General features: G+C 49.9%; 2 protein-coding genes and 1 non-coding gene across 4 annotated transcripts in view; 2 read left to right on the top strand and 1 right to left on the bottom strand.

The window, feature by feature from the left end:
• Positions 1-18238, top strand: part of Nsd2 (nuclear receptor binding SET domain protein 2) — an 88962-nt gene extending 70724 nt beyond the window's left edge. The window contains exons 19-22 of one of the 2 annotated variants that reach the window (XM_008841835.3): positions 11309-11450; positions 11678-11784; positions 13917-14121; positions 15290-18238. In XM_008841835.3, coding sequence (XP_008840057.1) covers positions 11309-11450; positions 11678-11784; positions 13917-14121; positions 15290-15561 — 726 coding nt within the window. In that variant the 3' untranslated portion in view covers positions 15562-18238. The remainder of the gene's footprint in view (positions 1-11308; positions 11451-11677; positions 11785-13916; positions 14122-15289) is intronic. The other variant, XM_029567700.1, reaches the window with a different exon arrangement.
• On the top strand, positions 11105-11230 carry LOC115071853. The gene has a single exon (XR_003850918.1).
• Positions 17399-26808, bottom strand: part of Nelfa (negative elongation factor complex member A) — a 20258-nt gene continuing 10848 nt past the window's right edge. The window contains exons 4-11 of the mRNA XM_008841836.3: positions 24215-24304; positions 22716-22846; positions 22559-22628; positions 22064-22152; positions 21151-21262; positions 20012-20295; positions 19765-19864; positions 17399-19662 (exon numbers count right to left, since the gene is read on the bottom strand). Of these exons, the coding sequence (XP_008840058.1) occupies positions 19478-19662; positions 19765-19864; positions 20012-20295; positions 21151-21262; positions 22064-22152; positions 22559-22628; positions 22716-22846; positions 24215-24304 (1061 nt within the window). The 3' untranslated portion in view covers positions 17399-19477. The remainder of the gene's footprint in view (positions 19663-19764; positions 19865-20011; positions 20296-21150; positions 21263-22063; positions 22153-22558; positions 22629-22715; positions 22847-24214; positions 24305-26808) is intronic.

A 26808-nucleotide genomic window follows, 5' to 3' on the forward strand; every position in this document is an offset into this window, starting at 1 on the left:
CGTAGAAAGTTCAAAGCCAGCCTGGGCTACATGAGACAGTGTCGCAGAATAAAAGTTGGAGAAAAAAGGCAAGACACATGGGATTTGTGACACACTATTGCTCCTCAGTCACTAGCAGACTGCTCATCAGAAGGGTAGACAGTAGTGAGCCAGTATACTCAGTGCTGAAAGCAAACAAAATTCTGAAAACCTTTCAACAGAGAATTGTAAATAGGGCAAAACTTTGTAAGCAAGAGAGAAATTAGGGTATTCTCAAGTAAAGAAATTTTGTTCAGTTAAGGTAGTGTACACCTTTAATCCTGACACTCAGGAGGAGGAGCTTTTTTGTTTTGTTTTTCGGTCTTTCTGAGACATGGTCTCCCTGTAGCCACAGCTGGCCTGGATTCGCTAATGGAGATCAAGCTGGCCTCAAACTCACAGAGGTCTGCCTGCCTCTGCCTCCGGAGTGCTAGGATTAAAGGCGTGTGCCACCATGCCCGGCTAGGAGGAAGATCTTTTAAGTTCAAGACCAGCCTGGTCTACATAGTGAGCTCTAGGCTAGCCAGAGCTATACAGTGAGACCCTGTCTCAAAGAGGGGGAGGGGAGGGAAGAAACAAAAAAAGTCTTAGGGAACTGGTCACCATTCAACCTTTAGGTAAGTCCTGTGGGTTGGGCATGGACAGGACATAGACAGTAATTCAAAATCGTGTGAAAACTTAAGATTTTAGTAAAGGTGAGTACATGGTGGTGGTTGTACAACAGTGGTACATCTACTTTGTTTTTTGTTTATTTGGGTTTTTTTTTTTTTTTTTTTTTTTTTTTTTTTTTGTCTTTTTGAGACAGGGTCTCCCTGTAGCCTGAGCTGTCCTGGAACTCACTATGTAGACCAGGCTGGCCTTGAACTCACAGAGATCCGCCTGCCTTTGCCTCCCAAATGCTGGGACTACAGGCATGCGCCAGCACATCTGGCTGTTTTTTGTTTTATACGTGATTTAAGAAACTAAAACATTTTAAAGACCTTAGTATAAAACCTAGTACAGTAACTTAGTTTTCTACATAATTTAAGTGACTAATACATTGAAAAGAGTTTGTCTTGAGGTACACAATGTATAAAGATAAGAGTTTTATGGGTCTGGAGTGATGGCTCAGCGGTTAAAAGCGATTGCTGCTCTTGTAGGGGACCCAGGTTCAGGTTCTAGCACAAACATGGTGGTTCACAACCATTTATATAACTTCAGTTCCAGAGACTCCAATGCCTTCTTATGGCCTCTGCAGGTACTGGATGCACACGTGCACACATATACATGCAGGCAAAATACTTATAGCCATTAAATAAAAATAAGCAAAAAAAAATTAAAGATACAGTTTTGCAACAATAAGTGAAAAGGATGGGGGTGGAGCTGCAAAGGGGTAGGATTTTTATGTTTTTGAAGCTGAGTGGCCGTATAAATTAGAACCCTGGGATTATAGAGAACAGAAAAGCAAACAAGAAATCAGTGAGACCAGAAGTTCTGTAAAACAGAACAGGATGAACTAAGAAAAACAGAAGATTCACTTTACTAAAACCAGAACTAAAAGCTGGACCCCATTACTGATCTGGGTGGAAGAGTTAAAGAGGGTGCTGGAGTCAAGTGCACTCCAGCAGATTCAGTGAGATGGACAGATCCTGAGTCATGAAAACAGAAAATTTGCTAGACCTAGGGAGTTTGAATCTGTAATTTAAAGTCTGATACAAGGTTGGGCATGGTAGTACACGCCTTTTACCCCAGCACTTTGGAGGTAGAGGCAGGCTGATCTCTGAGTTGGAGGCCAGCCTGGACTGTTCCAAGCCAGTTGGAGCTACAGGGAGCCCTGTTTCAAAAAGAACCCCCGCCGGCCAAAATCTGATATGGGCCAGTTGTGATGACACACACCTTTAACCCCAGCACTTGGGAGACAAAGACAGGCTAGTCTCTCTGAGATTGATGCCAGCTTGAGTTCCAGGCCTACTGGGGCTTTGGGAGTCTGTCCCTCAAAACAAATCTGATGTGTCTGAGTATGACTCGCTGGTAGAACACTTAACTGCCTAGCATGCCCAAGGTCAGGTTCAATCTCTAACACTCCCACCCCTCTCTACCTTCTGCGCCCCCCCCCCACCCCGAGAAATTTCTCCAGACAAAAGTCTTGGACCTGATGACTTGATTGGGGAATTCTACTAAACATCAAAACAAAACACCAACCTAATACCAGCCCTTTTCAAACTCTAAAAAAAAATTGCAGAGTAGGCATTTCTAAACAGTGGCATCATTCATGATAGCTAAAATACAGAAGGAAAATAGTGTCTAGACAATGAATGGTGTTCAGATGTGGTGAGTCCACAGAGCCATAAGAAGGAGGGCGTTCTACAGTCTGCCAAATGTGAGTGAGCCTAGAGGACTAAGTGAGCAAGCCAGTCATAGAAAGATTATTACGGTGGTGTTCACTTATACGAAGTACTTCAGGTGGGGGGTGGGGTGGTTGTCTCATGTACAGAGCTTGCTTCATTAGATGAAGAGACCTGTTGGTGGGTAGTAGCATTGGTTGCAAAGCTTATGAAGAGGGCTGGTGAGATGGCTCAGTGGGTAAAAGCATTTGGCACACAAGCCCCATGACTTGAGTTCTGTTCACTGATATGTAGTGGATGGAGACAGCCACCTCCAGAAAGTTGTCATCTGACTTCCATATGTCATGAGGCACTGGTGCTCACATTTGAAATAATAATAATAAATAAAATTTAATTTTAAAAACTTGTAAATATATTTATTATCTGTTAACTATACACTGAAAAGTGGTTAAGATACAGCTCAGTGGTAGTGCAGGGCCCCAGGTTCAGTCTCCAGCACATTCACACACAAACCCATTGTTTTTTTTGTTTTTTTAAGGTTTATTTTGCAACAATAAAACATTGGGGCTGCATAGATGGCTCAGTTGGTAAACAGCTTTCTGCACAAAGCATGAGGGCCTGAGTTTGATCGCCAGCATTCACGTAAAAAGCAGATCATGGCAGTGTACTCTTGAAATTCCAGTGCTGGGAGGTGGGGACAAGAGGAACTTTCCAGTTTGCTGGCCCACCAGCCTTGCCTAATGTGTGAACCTCAGGTCCCAGTGAGAGATTCTGTCTCAAAACCAGAGTGTGTGTTGGGGAGGTTGGGGGAACCAGTGAGATGACTCATCGGGTTACAGGTAACGGTGTTTTCTGCAAAGCCTGGTGACCTGAGCTTGATCCACAGGACCCATGTGTTAGAAGAAAAGAACCAACTCCTAGGTGGGCATGGCGACACACACCTTTAGTCCCAGCACCTGGGCGGCAAAGGTCAGCCTGAGTTTGAGGTCAGCTTGGTCTATATAGAGAGTTCTAGGCCAGCCAGGGCCATGTAGTGAGACCTGGTCTCAAAAAAAGAAAAAGAGAGAACCAGTTCCTGAAAGTTGTCTACTGGCCTGTACATGCATCATGGCACACAGGTATACATGCATGCACAAACAATAAATAAATGGAAGTTTAAAAAGAAACAGGGAGCTGGAGACGTGGCTCAGTGGTTAAGAATAGTGGCTGCTCTTGGAGAAGACCCAGGTTTGGTTCCCAGCACCCACGTGGCTGCTCTTAGCCCTACAGAACTCCAGTTCCAGGGATCCAATGCCCTCTTCTGGCCTGTGTAGGCATTGCATGCTACACTTACATGCAGGCAAAACTTTCTTGCACATAAAATAAATCTTTTTTTGTTGTTTATTTGTTTTGAGACAGGATCTCGCTGACCTGGAATTCACTGTGTAGACCAGGCTGGCCTCAGACTCACAGAGAGCCACCTGCCTCTGCCTCCCAAGTGCTGGGATTAAAGGCACCATCACCAGGCCCAGCAAAATAATTTTTTTTTGTTTTGTCCCAAAAAACAGCAACAAAAAGAGAGAGAAAAAGAGAAAAACAAGATGGTCAGCTCCTGAGAAATAGCCCCCAAAGGTGACTCTGGCATCTGCATGCATGTGCACACACAAATGCATGCATGCAGCATACATGTTAAATAAAAGAAAATTGGAATAATGTACTTGTTGAAATTAACTTGCAGGGGCCAGTGAGATGGCCTGGGGGCTGAGGGGTAAAGGTGCTAGCCGCCAAGCTTAAGGACTTGACTTCAAATCCTAGGACCCCCAATGGTGGAAGGAGAGAACTGATTCCTTCAAGTTGTCCTCGAGCTCCACATGTGAGCTCTGGTGTACATGTGTCTCTGACATGTAAATAAATAAATGTAACTAAAAAGTTAACCTGCAGAATTACTAAAGAAAAATTAACTGCCGGGCATGGTGGCGCACACCTTTAATCCCAGCACTCAGGAGGCAGAGGCAGGTGGATCGTCTGTGAGTTCGAGGCCAGCCTGGTCTACAGTGTGAGTTCCAGGACAGCTGGGGCTACAGGGAGACCCTGTCTCAAAAAGACCGAAAAAAAAAAAAAAAAAAAAGAAAAAAAGAAAAATTAACTACAGAGAAAAGTACTGAAGTTGAGTGCATTAAATAATGATTAGATTATAGCACAGAAAAATAAAAAGATAAAACTTGGTAAGTAAAGATGGTGGCATGGAAAGTAGCAGTGGCGCTCACCTGTTCCTGAAGGAAAGGGTGTGAGGGGAGAGTGGTACAAGAAAAAATCCTCAGGATCTGAGATGCCAGTCATTTTACTGATGAAATTCAAAAGGCTTTCAAGACAAATAAAAAACATTCACTGGTGACTGGAGAGATGACTCGGTAGTGAAATACCTTGTCATGCATGAATGACCTGAGCTCAATCCTCGGCACCCGTGTGAAACCTTGGGCCTGGTGGTGCGGGTCTGTGATCCTCCCAGCCCTGGGGAGGCAGAGACAGGCGCATCCCTGGGGCTTGCTGTCCATCTAGTCTAGCTAGTTCGTGAGTTCCAGGTTCAGTGAGAGTCTGTCTCAAAAGATAAGGTGAAAAACAATTGAGGAAGACACTCCACACACATGCAAACATGCATACATGTGCACCTGCATGTGCACACACAGCCTATACCTAAGTAAGCTGGAAAACAAAGTACAAGATGAGAAACTGTAGGAGGTAAAACACTTCAAAGAGCAAAAACAATTTCTAGAGGAGCTAGAGAAATAGCTCAGCAGTTAAGAGCATCACTGCTCGTGCAGAGGACCTATGCTCAGTTCCCACAACCCACGTGGTAGCTCACAGCTGTCTGTGGCACCCTTTTCTGGCCTCCTTGGGCTTTGCATGCATGCAGGCAAAACACTCATACAGATAAAGTAATTTAAGGGGCTGGAGAGATGGCTCAGCATTTAAGAACACTGGTTGTTCTTGCAGAAGACCCTGATTTGAATCCCAGCACCCACATGGCAGCTAACAAGTATCTGTAACTCCAGTCCCAGGGGATCTGACAGCTTCTTCTGACCTCCACGGGCATTGCATGACATGGGTGCACTTACCTACATGTAGACAATACACACATACACATAAAATAATTTAAAAAACAGTAACAGTAGTCTTGGAGCATAGAGCATATTCCAGAGATCCAGTCAAGTCATCAGATCCTCGACGACAGAAACCAGAAGACACTCCAGTGCACTTCAGTAGAGCACTACCCTGGCATTCAGTGCCTGGTTGGCCTGTTTTCAAGACAGCTAACCAGCAGTATAACCCACCTGAAAGAAAAAACAAAGCAGATTCCTTAGGAAGAAAGTAAGACTTAGAAGTTAAATGTGAGATCCAAGACGTGGTGACCATGCTTTTTGAAATTTTGCTATAAATACCTAAACACGTTCGGTTCTGTAGTTAGGGTAGATGTGGAGGGCTGCCTTGGCAGAAAGATAGGATTATGTACTGAAATCTGAGGCAGGAGGATCATGAGACCAAGCAGAGCAACATAGAGGGACTCTGTCTCAAAACACAAGCAAAACAAAAATTGGTCTAGAACTAGGGTCTCTTTGTTTTTTGTGGCTACGACAGAGAGATTTTTTTTATCAGCTTTGTATTTTTTCAAGTATGCATGTGAAGAAACATGGGAAGTGTAGTAGAGGGTTAGAAAGGAGAGCTGTGAGGTAATCATTGGAGTGGAGACGTAGAGGGAAGGCATGCTGATGATAAGGTGGTGGAAGAGATGGTCAAAAGCAGATAAGGAATCGAGGTGTAGAAAAAGGTGATGGGTACGTCCTGGAGAGGAGCCGCTTCCGAAAGGTGGGCAGCAGGCTGTGGAGTTGCACAGATGCAGGTTCTATGGATGCACTGAGGCCAGAAGCCCGGAGCCAGTTCCCACCCCAGTACCTGCTGCACTAAATCCCGGCCATCAGAAGGGGGTGAGAGGGCTGAGAACTCTGGAGCCCGGCAGAGCTTCCTCTTGGGTGAAGAAGCCACTGGAATAATTAGCACAAAGCAGGTAAAAATTCTGTGCTGGTTGAGCTTCTAAAAGTGTGAAGAATCAGAGACCTCCAGGCAGTAGGTAGAGCTGAATCAGAACGGGGCACAGAACAAGGCTGGGAGCGGTGGCCGGGCCTGGGCCTGCGTTCAGCACGTGGGAGCCGGAGCTAGGAGGATCGCAGTTCAGTCCAGCTGGGGCTGCAGCGTTTGAGACCCACTCTTTAAAAATGACAGCTAATCCCTCCCACCCCCTGAACAGACACTAGAGGTAGAAACGAGGTCTGAGAAACGTAATGGAAGAAAACAGTGCTCGTACCTGCGGGCGGGCTGTGCGTGGCTGCCGGAGCAGGGTAGCGTGAGAGGCTGCCTGGCCAGATTCCTGGATGGACACGACGAAAGGAGCGAGGGTCTGGTCTGCCGAGAAGAAGCGGGGTATTGGAGAATGGTTAACATAAATGACATTTTTTGTTCGGCCAAGGTCCCCTCCCCCAAATGCGTGTGAGCAAAGCGAGTTCCTCGCAGCAGACCCTGGTACCCGAGCCGGAGCACAGCACTCCAGCAAGCCAAGGGCTTTGCGTTCAGCCAGGCAGCGCTCTCAGAAGTGGGTGGGAAACAAGGACAAGGCCTTCCTGGGGAAGCCCCGGGGAGAGTCAACAGCCAGGGAGCCGCATGTACAGCTTCAGCAGCAGGACCTGTGCAGGGTGTTCAGTGGATGGAGGAGTATGGTACAGGAGCAGCGCCTGCGCACAACACCAGCCCAGTCAAAAGCAGCCAGTGCATCAGGCACAGGAGTGCCCATCTGCAGTCAAAGTACTAAAGGGAAAGTTCCAAAAATGACAGGTTAATTGTGTCCATTCTGACTGACTTGATTCTGCGTCATCCCACCAGGGTTGAGCGTAGCCGCCACCACCATTATCAGGTAGACCATATTCACAGACTTTCTTACAGTTTTCTGTCAGGACTATTAGGTTAAATTGCTGTTAATCTCTTAATAGACTATTGAAAATTAGCATAGGTAGGTGTGCACCAGAAAACACATGGTACATAAAGGGTTTGAGAACTATCTGGTTTCTTGCCTCACTAGTCTTGGGATGATGCATCTGCAGCTGAGCGGCCAACTGTCATATAGGTTTAAGTCCATTTAATAAAAAAGGATTAAGATGTTGCTGCTGGCCTGGCAGAAGCCTGCAGTACCAGCACTTGGGAGGTAGTGGCAGGAGAATCCCAAGTTCAGGGTCACCCTGGATTCTGCAGGGAGACTCAAGAGGGATGTTCTGATTAGTGTCGACTTTGCAGAGTGTAGGAAGGGAGATTGGTTCTTGTCATTGCCCTGGTGACAGACCATTGGTGTTAAATGTGGGTATAAATACTGAGTACCTACAAAGGACAAGTGAGAAGACCAAGCTCTTTATGTAGCCAGCAAGTAGAAAGCAAGGCACTGCCACCCAGGAGAGAAGGGAAACAGGCGAGTGTGTTCTTTCTGTCCCAGCGCACCCCCTCCTCTGGGAAAGCTGAGTGCGGCACCTGCTTGTCAGGTGTTGCCACAGTCTGGAGCCAAACACAAGTTTACCGTCTTGAGTAAGAAACGGATTGAGAAGTTCTAGGGAAGCTGGGCCCACACTTGCCAGGTGAAGTCAAAGGCTTGGCAGAATGGAGGCCGTAGGGCCTCATGGTAGCTTTGGAAGCCTTTGCCTTGCCCAGCAGCTTTCCTGGAACAGTGTTTAGAAGAGACGGGAAGAAGGACAGATGAGCTGGCGGGTTAACCTCAAAGTGAATGCAAAGATAACATGAAAGAGTCACAAAACAGGGCTGAAGTTCATATGCCAGAAGCAAGTAGGAGAAATAAGTCACCTTTACAAACAGGAAGGAATGGGGGGTACACATCAGGGAACAGGAAGTGGGGCTGGACAGGCACAGATGCCCTCTACCACATGTGAGCCCAAGACCTTGGACAGCGGCATAGGTGTGAATTCTCCCATGTGGAAGCATGGTAACAAAGCAGCCAAGACCATTTTTTTGAAGGACAGAAAGTGGTGTGAAGGGACCCAGACTCATTCCTGATGACAACTCCCAAGAAGCAGGACTGGAGGGATACTTCAACATGACAGACAAGATCAGAAGCTACTGCCATTGCTCACCAGGCACAATGCATGTGTGCAGGTTCAGAAACAGCCCAGAGGTACAGGGAGGGGACAGCAAATCAGGCCATGACATCCACTGAAAAGTGGCCACTTGCCTTTAGGCTGCCAAAGACACAGGAAATGTGACTTGTAGCCATGATTATTGTGGAGAACACCCTGAGAGTTTAAGTGCAAGACAAAAGGATGTGAACAAACGGGAGCACAAACCACCTGGTCTGCAGATGAAATGTTGCAAAGACTTGAATCTTCTCAGATGTAAGTTCATTGTAATTGCAACAAAGTATTAGATTTTACATGAACTGCACTGCCAATTTCGGTCGGTGTGGAACAGTGAATCTGCAATGTGAGCCTTCCAACATGATGGGCAGAAATGACCCAGGAGGTGGCCAAGCACCCTCCATCAACCAGGGCCCAGGACAGCCATGGAGCTGGCATTGTTACCCCTTACTCCACATGCAGAGATAAGCTCCAGGTGGCTTGAAGGGCTGGGAAAAGTAGAAGTTGATGGGATGGTTTAGAGGTGAGGAGTGTAGTGCTAGGCTGTGCAGCAAACCAGGGCAGTAGAAAATCTGAGAAATGTGAGAAAGGCATTACATCGTCAAAGTTCACTTATAATCCCATGATGAAGTGTCGACATAGGAGGATGTTCAAAGCTGTGCAGATGAAGTGGGGTGAAGATGGCCATGCCTAGTATCAGAAGTGCCAAATGTCACCAACAACGTAAGACAGCCTGTGGGAACATTGGAGGCGGTGAGGGTAGGCGCTGTCATGGGAGCCTGCCCTTCTCTTGGTGTGCCAGAGAGAGACTAGCAGAGCTGGTATCTGAACTGCTGCAGTTTGGAGATCAAGGAACACGGATTGTCCTGTCACTGTCCAAAGGACAGACAAGGCTAGAGAGATGGACAGTGGACGAAAACACTTGTTAGGCAAGTTTGATGACCTGATTTCAGCTCCCTGAACCTATGTATAAAAGCCAGATACAGAGGGGTGTGTAGGTAACCCCAGCACGCCTGCCATCGGTGAGATAGGAGGCCAAGGCAGGAACCAGAGGCTCTTGGAGTCAGCTGGCTTGGAGTGTGCAGCAAAGGGCAAACGAGTCCCTGCCTCAGCACGGTGGAAGGAGAGAGCCAGCTCCTGAAAAGTTGTCCTCTCACATACGTGTGCCACACTCAACCACAGTGCATACATTTTTTCCCACATTGACTATATGTGTGTGTGTGTGTGTGTGGTTGTATGTGCTATGACATACTTTTGGAAATGAAAGACAACTTAGGTTCTTTCCTTCCACTGTGTGGGAAGTCCATGGTTTGTACTTGTGCTGTCAGACTTGGTGGCAAGTGCCTTTAGCTAGTGGCCATCTCACTGGCCAATAAGTAACCTTTTTTTTTAAATTTATGTTTTTAAGTATTTTGTTATTTTTATGTGTTTGAATGTATTACCTGCATGTAGGTAAGTGCACCCATGTCGTGCAGTGCCCACAGAGGACATAAAGGGCTGTCAGATCCCCTGGAACTGAAGTTTCAGACAGTTGTTAGCTGCCTTGTGGGCGCTGGGATTCGAACCCGGGTCTCCTGCAAGAACAGCAAGTATTCTTAACCACTGAGCCATCCAGCCCCTGTAAACTTTTCTTTTAAAGGACAAAGTTAGTGGTAGATTGCTCATCTACCAGGTATAAGACCCTTGGTTCAAAGAGGAACAAAGGATAGTAAAACTGTCTAGATTATTAATTTGGGGTAGTAAAAAAAGTGCAGCCCAGAGCTACATCCTGATAGTTTCTACTTTTATTTCTATGAACTGCAGTCTCAGACTCCTGGTCTCAAGGGATCCTCCTGCCTTAGCTTGCTGAGTAGCTAGGACTCCAGGCACACAAAAATAAGCCCGGCTTTCTGTTTTCAAAGTAGCAGCCATGTGAATAGATTTTTGGGGGTAAATAGGAAGCAGGTCCCTTTGGAAGCCTCCAAGCCCTCACCCATCAGATGGTGCAAGCATAGTCTCTCCTAATGCTCTGTGGTCTGCAAGGCATAGCTCAAGAAACTGTTAGTGGAGACTCACCCCATTCTCATCCATAAGCTAGTACCACTTCACTGTGACCTTAGAAGCACTGGTGAGGAGCAAGCCTTCACCCTTGTGGCTGGTCTCGGGGTTTCTAGGGAAGGACACAGCCATGCATCCATCTGCCTGTATCCCTGGACTGGGCCATGGTAGCTGGTTGTCTTTTGCCTTTGCACTTGGGCGTTTGGATTTCAGTCAGTTCCCAGGGCTATGTGCTTGCATTTGTGATTCTCACACATCTGCAGACTGCTTTCGCAGAACTGTTCCTGCTTGCCTGCCTGATTGTCCCTGCTGTGGACAGCGACAGCAGCACAGCGGACAGTCTATTGGCATTTCCAACTCTGAGAACTTGAACAACCTTCTGTGCTTATCTGCCTGGATTTGCTCTTAGCGAGTTGCTTACACCCTTTGCCCAGTTTTCATGGAGTCAGTCTTGCCTTTGTTCTGCAGACGATTGATGTACTTGCTGTGTGTGACGTTTGTATTTCTCCCAGCTTGTTTGTTGCTGCAGATGGTGGTGTGGGTGCCAGCTCACTCTCCTCACCACTGCTCACCAGGGCTTGGTCCTCTCCATGTGGTCTTGACCTGCCCTTCATGAGCGAGAGAATTTGGACTGGTTTGGGGGCGTCCTGTCCAAGTGGACAACAGGATACCACAGTTTTCAGTACAACAAGCAGCACAATCATCTGACATAAATTATAACATGAAGAATCCCTTTAAAGATAACATCATTGACTTTTTACTCTGCAGGACCGCATAATTGATGCTGGCCCCAAAGGAAATTATTCTAGATTCATGAATCACAGCTGCCAGCCCAACTGTGAGACCCTGAAGTGGACAGTGAATGGGGATACTCGGGTGGGCCTGTTTGCTGTGTGCGACATTCCTGCAGGTACATCACTGAGGGTACTACAGGGCTCTGGGCCACATGGACAGGAAGGGAGGCAATAGCCACTGGGTGTGGCTGGGGCGGAGAGGCTCTAGAACAGTGATTTGGAAACAAATTGATAAGCCATAGGTCATGCCATTGTGCACCTGAAGTGGACGCATGTTCTTGAGACTTCCTATAAGTTAGTGGCCTCAGGAGGCCTCGCAGCACAGCCTTGGTCTCTCCTGCAGGGACAGAGCTGACTTTTAATTACAACCTTGATTGTTTGGGCAACGAGAAGACGGTGTGTCGGTGTGGATCCTCCAATTGCAGCGGGTTCCTCGGAGACAGACCAAAGGTACGGTTTCAACTGCTTCTTGGTGAAGTTGTTTCCTGGTGGGTAGTGGCCTCCTGACATCTGGGAAGAATGCCTTCTAGTGAATGTGTCTCTTCCCAGACTTGTGGTTGTGGCATGGGCAAGTTCCCTGCAGAGGGAGAGAGAGAGAGGGAGAGAGAGCACGAGCAGACAGTAGTCTCTCAATGTAGGCTGCTTAAGACCTTCCTCAACGACGCACTTCTTGTGGTCATGAGGCTCTCACAACAAGCCATAGATGTGGACTTAGTTCAGAAGGCAGCTAGCTGAAATCAGAGTGTTGGGCATACTTAGTCCAGAGGCTTTTTTAAAAAATACTTATTTTATGTCTATGAGTGTATTGCCTGTATATATGTAAGTGCACCCATGTTGTGCAGTGACCACAGAGGTCAGACGTGGATGTCGGATCCCCTGAAACTGGAGTTATAGACAGTTGTTAGCTGCCATGTGGGTGCTGGGAACTGAACTGGGGCCCTCTGCAAGAGCAGCCAGTACTCTTAACTGCTGAGCCTTCTCTCTAGCCCCTCCAAAGGTTCTTTTGGCATCTTTCTGGCCTCTCTCCAGAGGCTGGTGTCTAGTGATCCATGTGCTCCCTGTCTTGTAGAAGCCCCACCCCAACCCTCTGCTGTTTTACATGGTATTCCCTGTGCTGTGTGTGTCTGCCTACAACCTCCATTGCTCTGCCACTCCCCCCCCCCTTTTCTTGTTGGGGAGGGAACCCACGACCCACACATGCTAGGTAAACTCTATTACAGAGCCATGCCCCAAGCCCCTTAATGGTGGATTCTAGATAAGTACTCTACCATTGGGCCACACCTTTCTTCACCAGCCCTGCTTGTTTGATTAGGGACCATCCTATACCAGTTGAGACCTTATTCCAGTTACTTAAAATTTCTGTTTCTAAATAAGGTCATGTTCCAATGCCCAGGAAGAACATGAATTTGGGGCACCCCTTGTCTGCGGCAAAGGCTAGAGCTATCATAGGCAGCTTCACCCTGAGCTGGGACCTGGGCCCACCTTGTGGATGATGTGTGTGTGTGTGTGTGTGTGTGTGTGTGTGTATGTTTTTATGTGTACAAGTATATTGCATGTATGTGAATGTACCTATGTCGTGCAATGCCGCGGAGGTCAGAAGAAAGCTTCGGATCCCCTGGAACTGGAGTTAAGGATGGTTCATAGCTGCCATGTGGGTGCTGGGAATCAAACCCGGGTCCTCTGCAAGTGCAGCCAGTGCTCTTAACTGCTGATCCATCTCTCCACCCCCCGTGGATGTTTTTTAAAGGACTGCTGCCTTGACTGTGGGCCACCCTCACCTGTTCAGCTCGTAATTGAATTATTTGCTAAGAGAAGTGGCCAGTGGGTGGGCACTGGCTAAGGAATGCCTTTGCCTGCACATCCTATCAGCAGGTCCCAGTGTAGCAGTCTTGGAGCCTGTTAGCTTTCTGTCCAGCAGAAGCTGCCTAGGGGCCACTCTGCTGGCCACACCCTCCTCTCTGTACAGGTAGAGTGCCTGCTTTTATATTTGTGGTGTTAGAAATGGAGCCTAGCTACACCTTCAGCCCAGGCTTGTCCTGTAATATCAGAACATCCCCAGGAATTTATAAAGTTCCCCTCTGTCCTGGTTTGTTCTTCATTGCTGTGACAAAATACTCTGACCAATACCAACTTGGGGAGGAAAGAGCTTATTTGTCTTACATCTCCCAGGTCACAGTTCATCCGGGAGCCCAAGGAAGGAACTCGGGGCAGGAACCTGGAGGCAGGAGCTGGAGCACAGGCCATGGAGGAACGCTGCTTACTGGCTTGCTCCCCCTGGGCCCTGCTCAGCCTGCTTTCTTATTGCAACATAAGCCCACCTGCCCAGGGGTGACATCACCCACAGTGGGCCGGGCCCTCCCACTTCACTCAACTATCAAGAAAATGCCTCACAGAATGGCCACAGGCCAGTTCAAAGGAGACAATTCCCCAATTGAGGCTCCTTCAACCCAGGTGTGTCAAGTTGACACTAAAGCTATCCAGCACACCGTCTTAATCTTGGGCCTGTCTTTACAGTTGACCTTTTATCACTTCTCAGTCTGTATAATTCTTTTATGTGAGCTATGCTTAATTCTTGATTCTAGACCTCAACATCCCTTTCTTCAGAGGAGAAGGGTAAAAAGGCCAAGAAGAAAACCAGAAGGCGCAGAGCCAAGGGGGAAGGGAAGCGGCAGTCAGAGGACGAGTGCTTCCGTTGTGGTGACGGTGGCCAGCTGGTGCTGTGTGACCGCAAGTTCTGTACCAAGGCCTACCACCTGTCCTGCCTGGGCCTGGGCAAACGGCCCTTTGGTAGGTGCCTGGGATCCACGGAAGCCTCCAAGGACCTGTGTTTTGTGTGATTGCCACTCTCATTCAGGCCCTCTACTGACTGGGCCTTATCTGATTGCAAATTCATGGGACATTCAGGTGGTGAATGTCTTCAATCTAGAGAACCTGCTGGAGCACAGGGTGGGCACAGACAGCAGCCCCTGGAGCCCTCTGTATAGTGGCCATCTCATTAGCAACAAAGCCCAAAGTGAAATGCACTGGGGTTGTGGTGGGACAAGACCGGTTCCAAGCAGCAGCCTGGTCCCTGGTCTCCAGTCACCCAAAGGGCACGGTCACCTCACTTGACTCCCTCCCCAGGACTTGTAGGCACTGTCCCCAGAGTTGAAGCTGGGCCAGCAGGAGCTGCTTAGATGGAGCCACAGATTTGGCTTTCTGGAAGATAATGAAGTAGGCGTTGTCTTGTACCACCCTGTGTTATTTCAGAGATTTCAGCATCAGGGTGATAATAGTTTCAGAAGGAAAATTAAGAGATTCTCATCCAAAGACAAGAAACCAAAAAGTAATTTAAAAAAAGAAAGTTTTAAAGTACAAAGTCAAGTGACAGAAAAATATTTGCAATGGATGTGATAGTTATCCCTAACCTAGCAAAGATCTTCACAGATTAATCCCAGAAAGATTAATATCCGAGCAGGAAACCGGTCCCCTATGACTAGTCAAGTCACAGGTCAGCCAGGGTGATCAATGGACACCTACCAGGGCTTAGTGTGGCAGCTGACTTAGGACAGCAGTGACTTGTCCCTGGTGTGTGTTGTGGGACACCCAGCTAGCCTCTGAGACCAGACATAAGCTTCTCTTTTGCAACTGAAATGAAATGCGGTATTTTGTGTTACTTTCCATTAATTTGGCTAGCTGGTTTAAAAAATAAGTTTTAGCTGGGTGTGCTAGTATGTTCCAGTCAGCCCACCTCCTTCAGAGACTGAGGCAGGAGGGTAGTGAGTATAAGGCCAGCTTAGACTAAGTACTGAGGACCCACCACTTATAAGAAAAATACAAGACTTGGTATATAACTCAGTGGTAGAGCATGTGCTCGAGGCCCTGGGCTCAATCCTCATTACCCCCAAAATCGCTTTCAGCCCTGAAGATGGAGCTGATTCTGTCGCCTGTTCGATGATGGCTTGTTCCTTTGCAGGGAAGTGGGAATGTCCTTGGCATCACTGTGATGTGTGCGGCAAGCCTTCTACCTCCTTCTGCCACCTCTGCCCCAACTCCTTCTGTAAGGAGCACCAAGATGGGACAGCCTTCCACTCCACCCAGGATGGGCAGTCCTACTGCTGTGAGCATGACTTGGGGGCAGAATCTGCAAGAAGTACCAAGACTGAGAAACCCTTCCCGGAACCACTGAAGTCCAAGGGGAAGAGGAAGAGAAGGAGGTGTTGGCGAAGGGTCACAGAAGGCAAATAGCGCCAAGCAGCAGCTTGGTCAGATCGAGGGGCGGCATTGGGGCAGCCAGCCCCGCCTGCAACGGGAAGGTCAGCATGGCACTGGCCCCAAGGACCCAGCTCATAGTGCCACACGTACAGGCCTCCTTAAGCGGGAGTGCCTCTCCCCACTGAGCCATCCTCAGCAGCTGAGCTGCGTCTGCACTGATGCCCGTCGGAGCGTGCTCGGCGGTCCGGGACAAACAAGCCTTACTCCACAGCATTACAGGCTACACTTGAATCTGAGAACCAACATCAAGGTGTCCTCCCGTTGTTTCTATTTTAGATTAAAGTCACGATTGAAGATTAACTGGCATGCAAAATGCTTTTATCTCACCTTAAATGTATAGAATAGTCTTGTAAAGGTCACCATTAGCTCTTTATCCTGACGGTGCCAGCTTCTGCTCACACTGCCCCCACTCAGGATGGACTGGGACTTAGGCCCTGGGCTACTGCCAGCCAGGATTGTGATCATTATTTTGCTCTTTTGAAATAGCGTTATGTTCTTTGTACTAATGTGAATTTTTCCTCAAAGTGCTTTTCCATCCTCTCAAGTGGTCGTGGTGTTGCAAGATTCCTCTTGTGGTTTTGCTCCTTGTGGATTGACCAGTGGTGGGACTGGGCCCTGTGGAGCAGAGTAGCTGCCCTGCTTTGGCCATTTCCCCCTGGTGTCTTCTGAACCCAGAAAACAGCATTTGGGGAAAATTATTTTCTTCATTTGGCCATTCTCTATCAGTTTCTGGCTTTTATTCTTCATGTATTTTTGCTAAACCTGTTTCACAAATCACTACCGACTAAAGTGTATTTGCTGATGTGACCCCAAGTTCTCAGGCAGATGCGGACTGTTGAGAACACGGCGGGCCTAGTGGATCTTGAGGGAGTACAGGCCCGGGCCCACACGGGCCCCCACAGCTGAGGCCCGGAGCCCAAGCTGCTGTCGGCCGAAGCTCTGTCTCTGTTGTGCATCTGTTTGCGGAGCTCCAAAACTCACTCTCACTCCACCAGGGCACCACTTGGTCTCATGGTGGACAAGTCTGATGGTGCCTATTTCCCTGTGAGATTTCAGTGATTTCTTTAAAAGCTCAGTGCGAGAACTACTAGGTTGTCTGGAAGACTTGTTTCTGCCTTACTATGGGTTCCTCTTGGCCCTGGAGAGTTCAGAGCTCCCATAAAGGAGCAGACTACATATTATCTTCTGGGAGGGGAATTGCATGTGGCAGTGGGTGCTGGTTTTTGAAAATCCACGTTAATAGTGAAGCCCATGACTTTGAGATCCCTAACAGGGTCTGCTGTCTGTTGCTGTCCTGCCTTTTGGTCCCAAAGAACTGCAGCCTCCATGTAAACCAGGATTGGCCATTTTGTGGTCTTCATTGGCACTCATGCATCAGGTACAAGATCCACAGGCCTAGCTCGTGGTGAGTGCTGACCAGTGGCCGCTCATACCCACCTACAGTTACAGCCCTGCAGAGGTTGTATCAGCTTTGCAGCTAGCTGGTGGCTTCCACAGGCACAGGTCTAGTTACTTTTGGAGACACCCACCTGACCAGATGAGGCTGGGAGCATTTGTCAGTTTGGAACGTAAGTTGGCTCATTACTGTCCTCCAAAAATCCTGGCTTGGTTCATAGATTTCTGTTCTTTATGCCCTAAGTTTGGAAGGCGGAGGCGGTGCAGGCTGGGTAGCCTTCCTACATACACATGGCCCTGGCCTTTGGAGCCCCTGGCCCCCAGGCTCCTGCAACTGCTCAGTGGCGCCTGTGCAAGTCAAAACATCAGAATTGGTTTGGCAGTGCACTTTGGGGAACAGATTAACTTTTTACTCTTTTTTTTTTTTTGGACCTTAAATGATTTTTGAGTCACTTTGATATTACTTCCAAATTATTTTATGATCTTTCTGAAGGAAATATTGCAAAATTTTCAGACGATTTCCCCTTCCCAAAAACTATTAATGAGCAAATAACACTAACTAAAAACAAAGCAGTTTATAAAGTAACAGCTTAGGGTGGTGGTTTTTCCCACTGATTCTGGAACTGGCCAGTATTTTGAATCTGGGGAAGATTTGGTGATTTTCTGAGCATCAGCCCCAAGCTTTTGTCCTGAATGTGAAGTAAAACAAATGAAAACTGCCCAAACTCCTTGGCATCAGAAACCAACCGGGAGCTGTACCTGAGCCCTGCACACGCCTCATCATGCACAGCCCTGTAGGGTTGGCAGCAGCCCTGGCGCACACACCTGGTGTTTCCATGCTAGCACTGGCCTCCGAGGCTGCGGAACCATACCACTGTTAAAAGCTGGCGAGAGTGGTGAAGACCCAGGTGCTGGTCCCTGAAGGAGCGCACGGCCCCCTCCCTGGCACCAGCACCCAGGACTCCCTGGCTCTCAGGCACACTCAGTTAAGCACTTCTGGTGGCTTCAAAGTGTTTACTGTGATGTTGGCAGCATGGTGTGACATGTCCATCTTCCAGAGCTACCTGATTTTCAAGGATTAAACGCCTGTTTGAGAAGTTAATGTAAACAACTGTCAGTTGCCAAATATCTTCATCTATGAGAAGTGTAGTTGACGACTGTTAGTCAGTAGAGTAACATGCTGTGTCCATGGTGTCAGCATATCCTGTTGAGATGTGAAATGCCCTATCAGAAATTAAATATAAGTTCAAATGTGCCTATTGGTGTCAACTTCTTAAACTATAAAGCCGGAAGTTCCTTTTAGGATGCTGGGTGTGCTCACCAGGTTTGACAGGGAAGACTCAAAAGCTTGAAACTCATTTTGAGGAGGGGGCCCACGGAAACAGACTTGAGAACTGCCAGTGGGGTGGCGGGAAAATAGCGTTAACATGAAAAGTCGTGTCTGCAAATGTATTCTTGTATTAAAAAACTTTAAAGGCCTTTTTCTTACACTTACTTTACATGGGATTATTTTGACACCTGTTTCCCAGATGCTGTTGAAGGGTAGCGGGCACAAGGCTGGCTCTACCTCTGCTCTACCAAGGAGCAGATGCTCAAACTAGGGGAATTCTGATGGTGGTGAAATGCTCACCTCTTTTTTTCGAACATAATTCAGTTCTCAAATTCCTACGAAATGCAAAGTGGTTGGGGGTGGGGGCTGCTGCTTATTTTCCAGCCCTGTGGCCAGGAGCTGGTCATTCCCTGGGCCAGTGACCTCCTATGGGGTGGTTCTCCCTTCCCCATGCTGACCCCACCCACTTCCCAGCCCCGGTCTAGGTCTAGGGTGGCTTTGGGGGTCTCCCAGCCTCTCCTCCCTCTGGGTTCCAGGAACTACACAGGGAAGGTTTGCTCCCAGAGCAGAGAGTTATGCTGGCCTGAAACAAGCTCTGTGGCTTTGCTTTAGAAAAGCTAAACTTTAATACTCAGATCCATTTACAGTGAAAACGTGCCCAGAGACAGATCGCCAGTGTCCACAACTGTACAAAGAGAAATACAAAACCCAGCAGGCAGCAGTGGTGAGGCCTGTCATCTCCTGACATGGGAGGGTTAAGCCCTTTCACACCCTAGCCTGCGGGTGTCACTTCTGGTCCCCTCAACCTCACAGGGAAGGGCGTGGATGAGCAGAGAAAGCCCTCGCAGCCAGTGGACTTTAAGAAAAATTTAAAAGGTCAAATCTTAACAGACACTAAAATTAGAAAGTTGTAACTTTTGGTTTAGCATTCAAAAATGTAATATTAAATCCAAGTATATTAGTCACATGAAAAGTAACCCATATTAAAATATAAAAAAAAAATAAGCCCAAACACCCCAGAGGAATATCTAAAATTTAAACCAGCTGGGGCCCAGTGGCCTGTGGAAGGCAGGCGGTGGGAGGGCGTGTCCTGTGGTATCTGCCCTTGGCCACTCAGAGCAGTCCTCCATCCTGGAATCCGGGTCAGCAGCAAAGGTGGCAGCCTTAGGAGACATTGGTCATAGGCTTATACTTCTTGAAGCGTGTCCACTGGCCTGTGGCGTAGTTCATCTCAAACACTGTGTCCACCAGCATTGTGGTGCTGCCCTGGCCGTCCGATTTGGGCAGGTCCTCTGTGTGCTCACTGAGCTTGATCTGGATCACATCTCCCTGCTCCGGGCATGGATTCTCTGTGGAGAGCAGGGGCTGCTGAGCAGGTGCCTGGAGCAAAGGAGCCCCCCACCCACCCACCTGCAACAGGGTCCCGCCCAGGCCTAGTAGCGCAGACACACCTCGGGAGCCAGCCATGAAGCCCAGGATGAGGGCCTTCTCTGGCCGAGTGACCTTGTTGGCTGTCTTGAACATCTCCTGGGCAGCAAACATCTGTTCTCTCTGTGGAGAGAGAGCATGAGTGCCTGGGCTTCCAGGACCATGTGCCCACCACTGGCCCCTCCAGGTTCAGCCTGCTGCAGTCCCAATTCCAAGTGGGCAAAGTTGTGCCATCTACCTAATGGCCATAGGCTTCCAGGGCACACCTACCGTGAGGGACAGGTTCTTCTTAGGCTGCTGCTGGGCAGGAGGAGGAGCCTGGGTCTGAGGGGCCACCATGGCCACTGGGGGTGTCTGAGCAGCGGGGACGACGGCTGGGGGTGTGGTAGGTGTCAAGGGTGAGGTAGGTGCTGCAGGTGCTGGTGTCGCTGGGCTCAGGCCACTGTTATACATGGGCGCCCTCTGCTTGAACTGTGCTGGCAGTGTGGGGCTTGGGGTGCTGGGCTCCTCAGGTGGCCGACTGGCCTGCAGGCTGGCTTCCCGGGAAGGTGGGGCTACGGGCAAAGCAGGTTAGCCAAGAAGAGCTGTAGGGACCCCTGCAGTTTAGACCCCTAACTGCCATTCATCCCAGACTCTGGGTCCCGACACCATTTCCCAGAGAGGCAAAAGGCTCAGCTCCACCTCCCAGGCCTGCCTGCTGACTAGAAGCCCTCCCAGCCAGAGGCACAACCCCTAAGCACTCCCCCTAGAGGGGCAGGGCCAGTGTCCTCAGCATATCCAGATCCACTGAGGTGTTGTCCAGGGCTCTGGTCAGATCCTGACCTATGGCAGGTCCCCCACAGCCTGAGCGCTAGTGGTAAAGCACTGTAGAGCAGCTTCCCCAAGTCTGCCATCTGCTGGGCCCCAGCAAGACTGCCTGACCCCAAGGGCCTTCCTGCCTGAAGCGAGCTGATCCCTGCCCTGCTGACCAGCGACTAGCCCAGCCCAATGGAGCCAAACCCTGTAACAACTGACAGACCCAAGCTTAACCACGAGGGTGTGGGACATTGAAGGCTCGTCCTTGGCAGGATCCCTCATATGGGAAGAGACAGTCCTGGGCCCACCCACACAGAGAATGAGTGCCAAGAGTGGCAGTCGTGTGCTCACTCCACTCAGGGCTTCTGGCTTATTTCTTGGTCAAGAGGCGCACCTTCCATTGCCTGGCATAGGCAGAAACCAAGGGACGATGGGACCGGCATCTTGATGGTGGACAACAGGATTTGGACCCCTAGCGAGCTCCATATGGGCAAAGCTACCTCCTGGGTGGACCCTCTAGCCTCACTCCAAATAGTCGGGTAATCCTGTGACCACCCCAAGGCAGGTGATTGGGGCAGGCTGGGGGAAGATGACCCAGACTGCAGACCGCTCACCTGAAGGGGCCTCCGAGCTGGGGATGTAAGATGAGGCAGGGACCACACTGGGTGTAGAAGGCAGGTAACTTGTAGAGGGCAGTGCTGGCTCACTGTTCAGAGACCCTAGTTTCTGGAACACAGACACCATGGTCTCTATGGGTAGAGCCAGGGGCTTCAGTGCCCCTCTCATCCTAGGAAAGCCTGGACAATCTCCACCAGCTGGCTCCCATCTCTAGAGCCTGCTGTCCCCAGGGCAGGGACAGTGGCTTCTTTAGACCGTAAGCCCCGGAGTTCAGTGGTGTTGGACTCTAAACTTAGGCCTGGCCACCACCCAATGCTCCCAAACTGGTATGTCTGGGGGAAAGTTCAGCAGTGCAAAGGGCACCACAAAGAAAACAAGCTCGCTCTGACAGCCCATCCCATGCAACAGGGACAAGATACACCTTGCCTCATAGCCTGAGCACCTGTCTTGTCTACCCATTTCCACTTCCACAGAGAGCCCCTGGGGAAGGACTGTTCTGGCGGATTCACGCCTCAGACAGGCGGCCGACCCACTGGACGGAGGGTCAAGGAGGTATAATGCTGAGGAGACCCTGGGCAGTGCCCTAGCACAACGCAGGTACTTATTCCAAACCCAGGACTGACTGGATTTTGCCACTCCTACATAACACATATACAAATACATCTGTGCACACACACGCACGCGCACACACACACACAGAGTCCTTCACAGAACACATCTTAGTGGCTAATGATCAGGACAGGGAGCACACATTTCAGCTATGTTGGGCTGGTGACACCTGGAGGTGTGATACCCATGTTGCTGCACTGCTGTGTGGACACCCTGCCCGTGTGGACACCCCGCCCGTATGGACACCCCACCCGTGTGACACCCCACCCGTGTGACACCCCGCCCGTGTGGACACCCCACCTGTGTGGACACCAGGCCAGCAGCATAGTCTGGGGTGGCATTTTCAACAACTGTCTCTTCCTTGGCTGGCTTCTCCACCACTTCTGTGTCTGTCAGTAAAGCAAGAGTGCTGGTCAGTGGGCCTGGGGTCAGCTCCAGGAGACGAGTGTCCTTTGTGAGGGCTCAGTGCAAGGTGGCATTATACACTTGGGTCTCCAGAAAAAGAAATGATTCCTTGGGCCAGATGTGGTAGCCTATGGTCTCAGCACTCGGGAAGCTGAGACAGGAGGACCGTTGCAAGCTTGAGGCCAGCGTGGACTACAGAGTGGGACCTGTCTCAAAACACCCATCTCTTCTTCCCCAAAAGATTCACTGGGAAACATGCCTCCACCATGAGGTAAGAAGCCAGACGCTCAGGCCTGCTGCATCAAGGGAACCAGCCCCCAGACACCATGCAGAGGCGGAGCATGCCAGGCTGCAGTGCCTCCCTGTTCTCACCCACAGCCCCATATGCACCTAAGGTCTTCCTCCTCCTCTTTGCCTCTCGGCCAGCACCGACAGTGTTCAGCTCAGAGATATCCAGGAGCTGCCAAAACAAAAACTCCATACTTTGTTACAGAGTAGGGGACCGAGGCTGGCCCTTCCAGGATGGTCAGAGGCTGGGGTGCCCCACCTTCACACCCCTTTCCTTCTGCAGCGGTGTCCTCGAAGGTGGGATAGGGGTCCGGTTCCCTGCAGGGCTGAAGACACTGGGTGTGGTGGGACTTCTGAAGGGGGCCTGCTTCGGGATGCCTTTGAGAGGAGCTGGAGAAAGTACAGTGGTCTTAGTCAACCAGAAACTGGTGACCAGTGACATACCTATGGGGCCCGGCCACCTTTGATAGGGTGGGCAGAGCAGGGCTGCCTCGGTCTTGGGTAAGTCCCAGAGGGAAGTCTGCCTCCTAGAACATTTGCATGTTGCATCCTTCACTAAAAAGAGCTCAGGCTGTTCCTGCCAGTGTCACTGCGGGGAAGGCACACTCGGTCTGAACCTACAGGCTTAATGACATCCCTGAAGGTCCGCTGGGAAGAGCCAGGCTTGGTACCCCAGAGGTGGATGATTTCTGGGAGGGCTGGGGAAATGGGAAATGACAGCTAGACATGGTAACTGGGGACCGCCCCCGACTCCCCACACCATCACCAGGACAGTTGCCATCTAGGGCATCAAGTTCTGCTCAGAGAGTGAGGCTTGGGGCAGGAGGCTTGTCACATGCTAGGTCAAAGGTGGACACATAGTGATGGCCAGGCAGGCCCTCTCCCAGAAAAGCCCTTGGGGGCTATCTCAGGTAAAGGAAGATGGGTGTGCTCCAGGCAGGGAGGAAGCAGCATGGAGCCTGGGCTACAGTGGCCATACCAGGAAAAGGCCCACACCCCACAGCAGCAATGGTCAGCCACACCAAGACTATCACTAGATCCTGTGTGACAGCTTTGGGATTATGGAAACTTGGTATACCAAGATGCCAGCCAAACCAAACAGGGAAGCCAGAGACCATGGGAAGACCAGCAAGGGTTCCCCTTCACTCCACGGCATCCATCTCCCTGTAGTCCCTGATGCCAGAGAATGGCTGTTCTGTCTCCTGGCCGTGCACTGGGCCCTAGGCATGTTTCCAGGGGAGTCCTGCTTTCTTGTAATTGATACTCATTCCCAACTCAGAGAGAGCAGCATTTTGGGTGGGCTGGCTGCACTCTGCCTGTCACACAAGTACCACAGCCTGTGTGAGGTGCTACAAACCTGTGTGAAGACTGACCTATGCCACCCAGGCACAGCTCTTCCCACCCCACCTTGGGAAACTTAGAATAGCTCCAGTCACCCTAACCCTAGTCACCTGCCACAACTGCTCTACCCAGGATGGTGGCTACTGGTGACAGGTGCTATGGCAATGTCTTCAGCCCCCCTGTTGGCTCTCCACAGCCCCATGCTGGCTCCCCACACACAGCCTCCCTGCCTGCCTCTCCCTAGGTGAAGACACTCGTGTCAGGAACAGGGCCTAGCCTGTCCTCACACATTTATTCACTCAGCCAATGAGCCTCACTTTTCAAGACTAGTGTCTTGGTGACTTTCCTAATGAGAAATTAGGTCCAACCCGCCTGGCCAGCAGCACCATGCTAGACTGAACATGCACACAGCCTTACTTGTGGTGTCCATCTTGCGGAGCAGCCCCCGGCCCTTGGCGTGGAATGGCACCCCAGTGCTTCTCTTCAACTGCTGCGCCGTCTCGGTGGCTGTGTGGAAAGAAACACAGGGTCAAGATGCCTGGACCACAGGGCCTCTTAGCCCTCAACGGAACCTCAGCAAACGCCCAGAGGGTGGGCTAACTTCACAGCTGCTATTTTCTTTAAAAGGAACGACTGTTTCCTGTGATTCCTTTATAAATCATGGCTGTGTAATCATAATCCCTTCACACCCTATAGCTATTAAAGAAACTCAGAGCTTGTAAGAAGTGTGCTTTTGTTTTAATCACTGTTCCCAGGGCATCAGGATAAATGGGGTGACAAGAGAAACGAAATGTAGCATTTTCACTGGGGGCTTGAGTTTCCTTGACTGGAGAGGAAGGAGGTGTTCCCTGTGTTCCCGTTTCTGGTTTGCCAAGTCTTACCCCTGGGGTCCTGATTCTGGGTGCTCCTGGTGCTTCTGTGAACATGCTAACAGGACGACAGTTAAAAACCGCCTTCGCTCCCACTTCATCTCCTCCAGGAGGTATAGCATTGCCCTCTCCCATGGCTACAAATCCCACCACAGGGAAAGATCTAGAAGGCAGCACCCAGCTGGACACGATATCCTGTAACCAACGTGAGGCTGCGTCTCTCCACTAGGATGTCCCTGATGCTGACTGCTCTGATGGCTTTCAGGACTTGCCACTGCCCTTGGACCCCCACCCCGTTGACTCCACCCCCTCAGGGACTCTGATGAGGAAGGACACCAAGTCTAGCAGGGCAGAAGACTCTCAGAGTGCGCACCGGCCTTCTAATGCCCAGAAAGGGCAGTGATGCAGCAGTCAAGGTATCAGAGAAAGTAGGTTCTAACCCTCGGCACGAAGTGAAATCCAGCTCAGTCAGAGCCGAATGCCAAAGAAAACGAAATGGTAGAAGTTATAATCAAGTTGAACATTGAATAACAAAACCCAGTGAGTTATAAACACCACACAAAGGCTCATTTTTGTCTAAATGAACATTTCCCATTTACTGAGACGCCTGACACAAGTTCAAACACAACAGGCTTTCTGTGTCAAGAACTTCCATGTTAGTAGCCCCAAGATGGTGGGAGCCACATACGCTGTGCCCCCAGGGAACCAGGAGCTCACACCCCTGACCTCTTGACAGCAGCCTCAGGAAATGAGCAGACCTTTCACAGCAGCTCAGTGGTTCGGGCTCCACAGAGCTCCCAGACAGCACCGGCCCCAGGACACCATTACTTTCTTCTTGAGTATCTTCCTCAAATTCCCTGGAAACAGGGTATTTGCTGGGTCTGGTGGCAGAGGCCTGCAATCCCAGGATTTAGGAGGCTGAGGCAGGAAGGAGAAATCAGGCTAGCCTGGGCTATGCAGTGAGACTTTGTTTCCACAACAAACAAAAACCAAAACCTGGACCATTTATAAACAGTAATGTTAGCTGCATAACAAAAATAACAGTTTACTAAAATCTGTGGGTTTGTTTTTTTTTTGTCTTTTTGAGACCAGTCTCCCTGTAGCCCCAGCTGTCCTGGAACTCACTATGTAGACCAGGCTGGCCTTGAACTCACAGAGATCCGCCTGCCTCTGCCTCCTGAGTGCTGGGATTAAAGGCGTGTGCCACCATGCCCGGCCTGTATTTTTTATTTTTAATCTTTTTCATTTTTTTTCCCCCAAGATGGGGTCTATCTTGTCAGGCTGGTTTCAAGCCAGTCTGGATTCCAGTGGTTTTCCTGCCTCAGCAGCTCGAGTACCTGGACCAGCGGTGCTCAGAACCTGTGCTTCGTTATCTGGTCAGAGCACACGGCCGCCCCTGCAAGCAGCTTCCACACAAACTGTAGTTAAGACATGATTTGTGAAAACAGCAATGAAGTCATCAGGTGTTTCTAAGACAACCACCACAGGTGGCTCAAACAGGCTGCAGCCCTTGTTGGGAAGGTCCAGGGCTGTCAAGGTTACAGGCACCACAGCTCAAAGTCTGGAGGTTTTTAACGCCTATTTTCAGAACACAGGTTAGTACAGTAATGGCAAACAAATTCTAAAGCCATGGAGAAGTCAGGTTGTCTTTTTGAAAGACAGGCTGGGCCTCTTAAGGTAAGAGAGCACATGGCCGGCCCAGAGAGCACACAGGCAGAGAGCACACAGGCGGAGAGCACACGGCCGGGACAGAGAGCACACAGGAGGAGAGCACACAAGCGGAGAGCACACAGGCGGAGAGCACACGGCCGGCCCGGAGAGCAAACAGGCGGAGAGCACACAGCTGGCCCAGAGAGCACACAGGCGGAGAGCACACAGCCGGGACAGAGAGCACACAGGCGGAGAGCACACAGCTGGCCCAGAGAGCACACAGGTGGAGAGCACACGGCTGGGACAGAGAGCACACAGGAGAGCACACAGGCGGAGAGCACACAGGAGGAGAGCACACAGGCGGAGAGCACACAGGCGGAGAGCACACGGCCGGGACAGAGAGCACACAGGCGGAGAGCACACAGCCGGGACAGAGAGCACACAGGCGGAGAGCACACAGCTGGAGAGCACACGGCCGTCCCAGAGCGCACA

Source organism: Nannospalax galili, unplaced genomic scaffold, assembly GCF_000622305.1.
Source record: "Nannospalax galili isolate Female #2095 unplaced genomic scaffold, S.galili_v1.0 scaffold101, whole genome shotgun sequence".
In the NCBI taxonomy this organism is placed as follows: Eukaryota; Metazoa; Chordata; class Mammalia; order Rodentia; family Spalacidae; genus Nannospalax; species Nannospalax galili.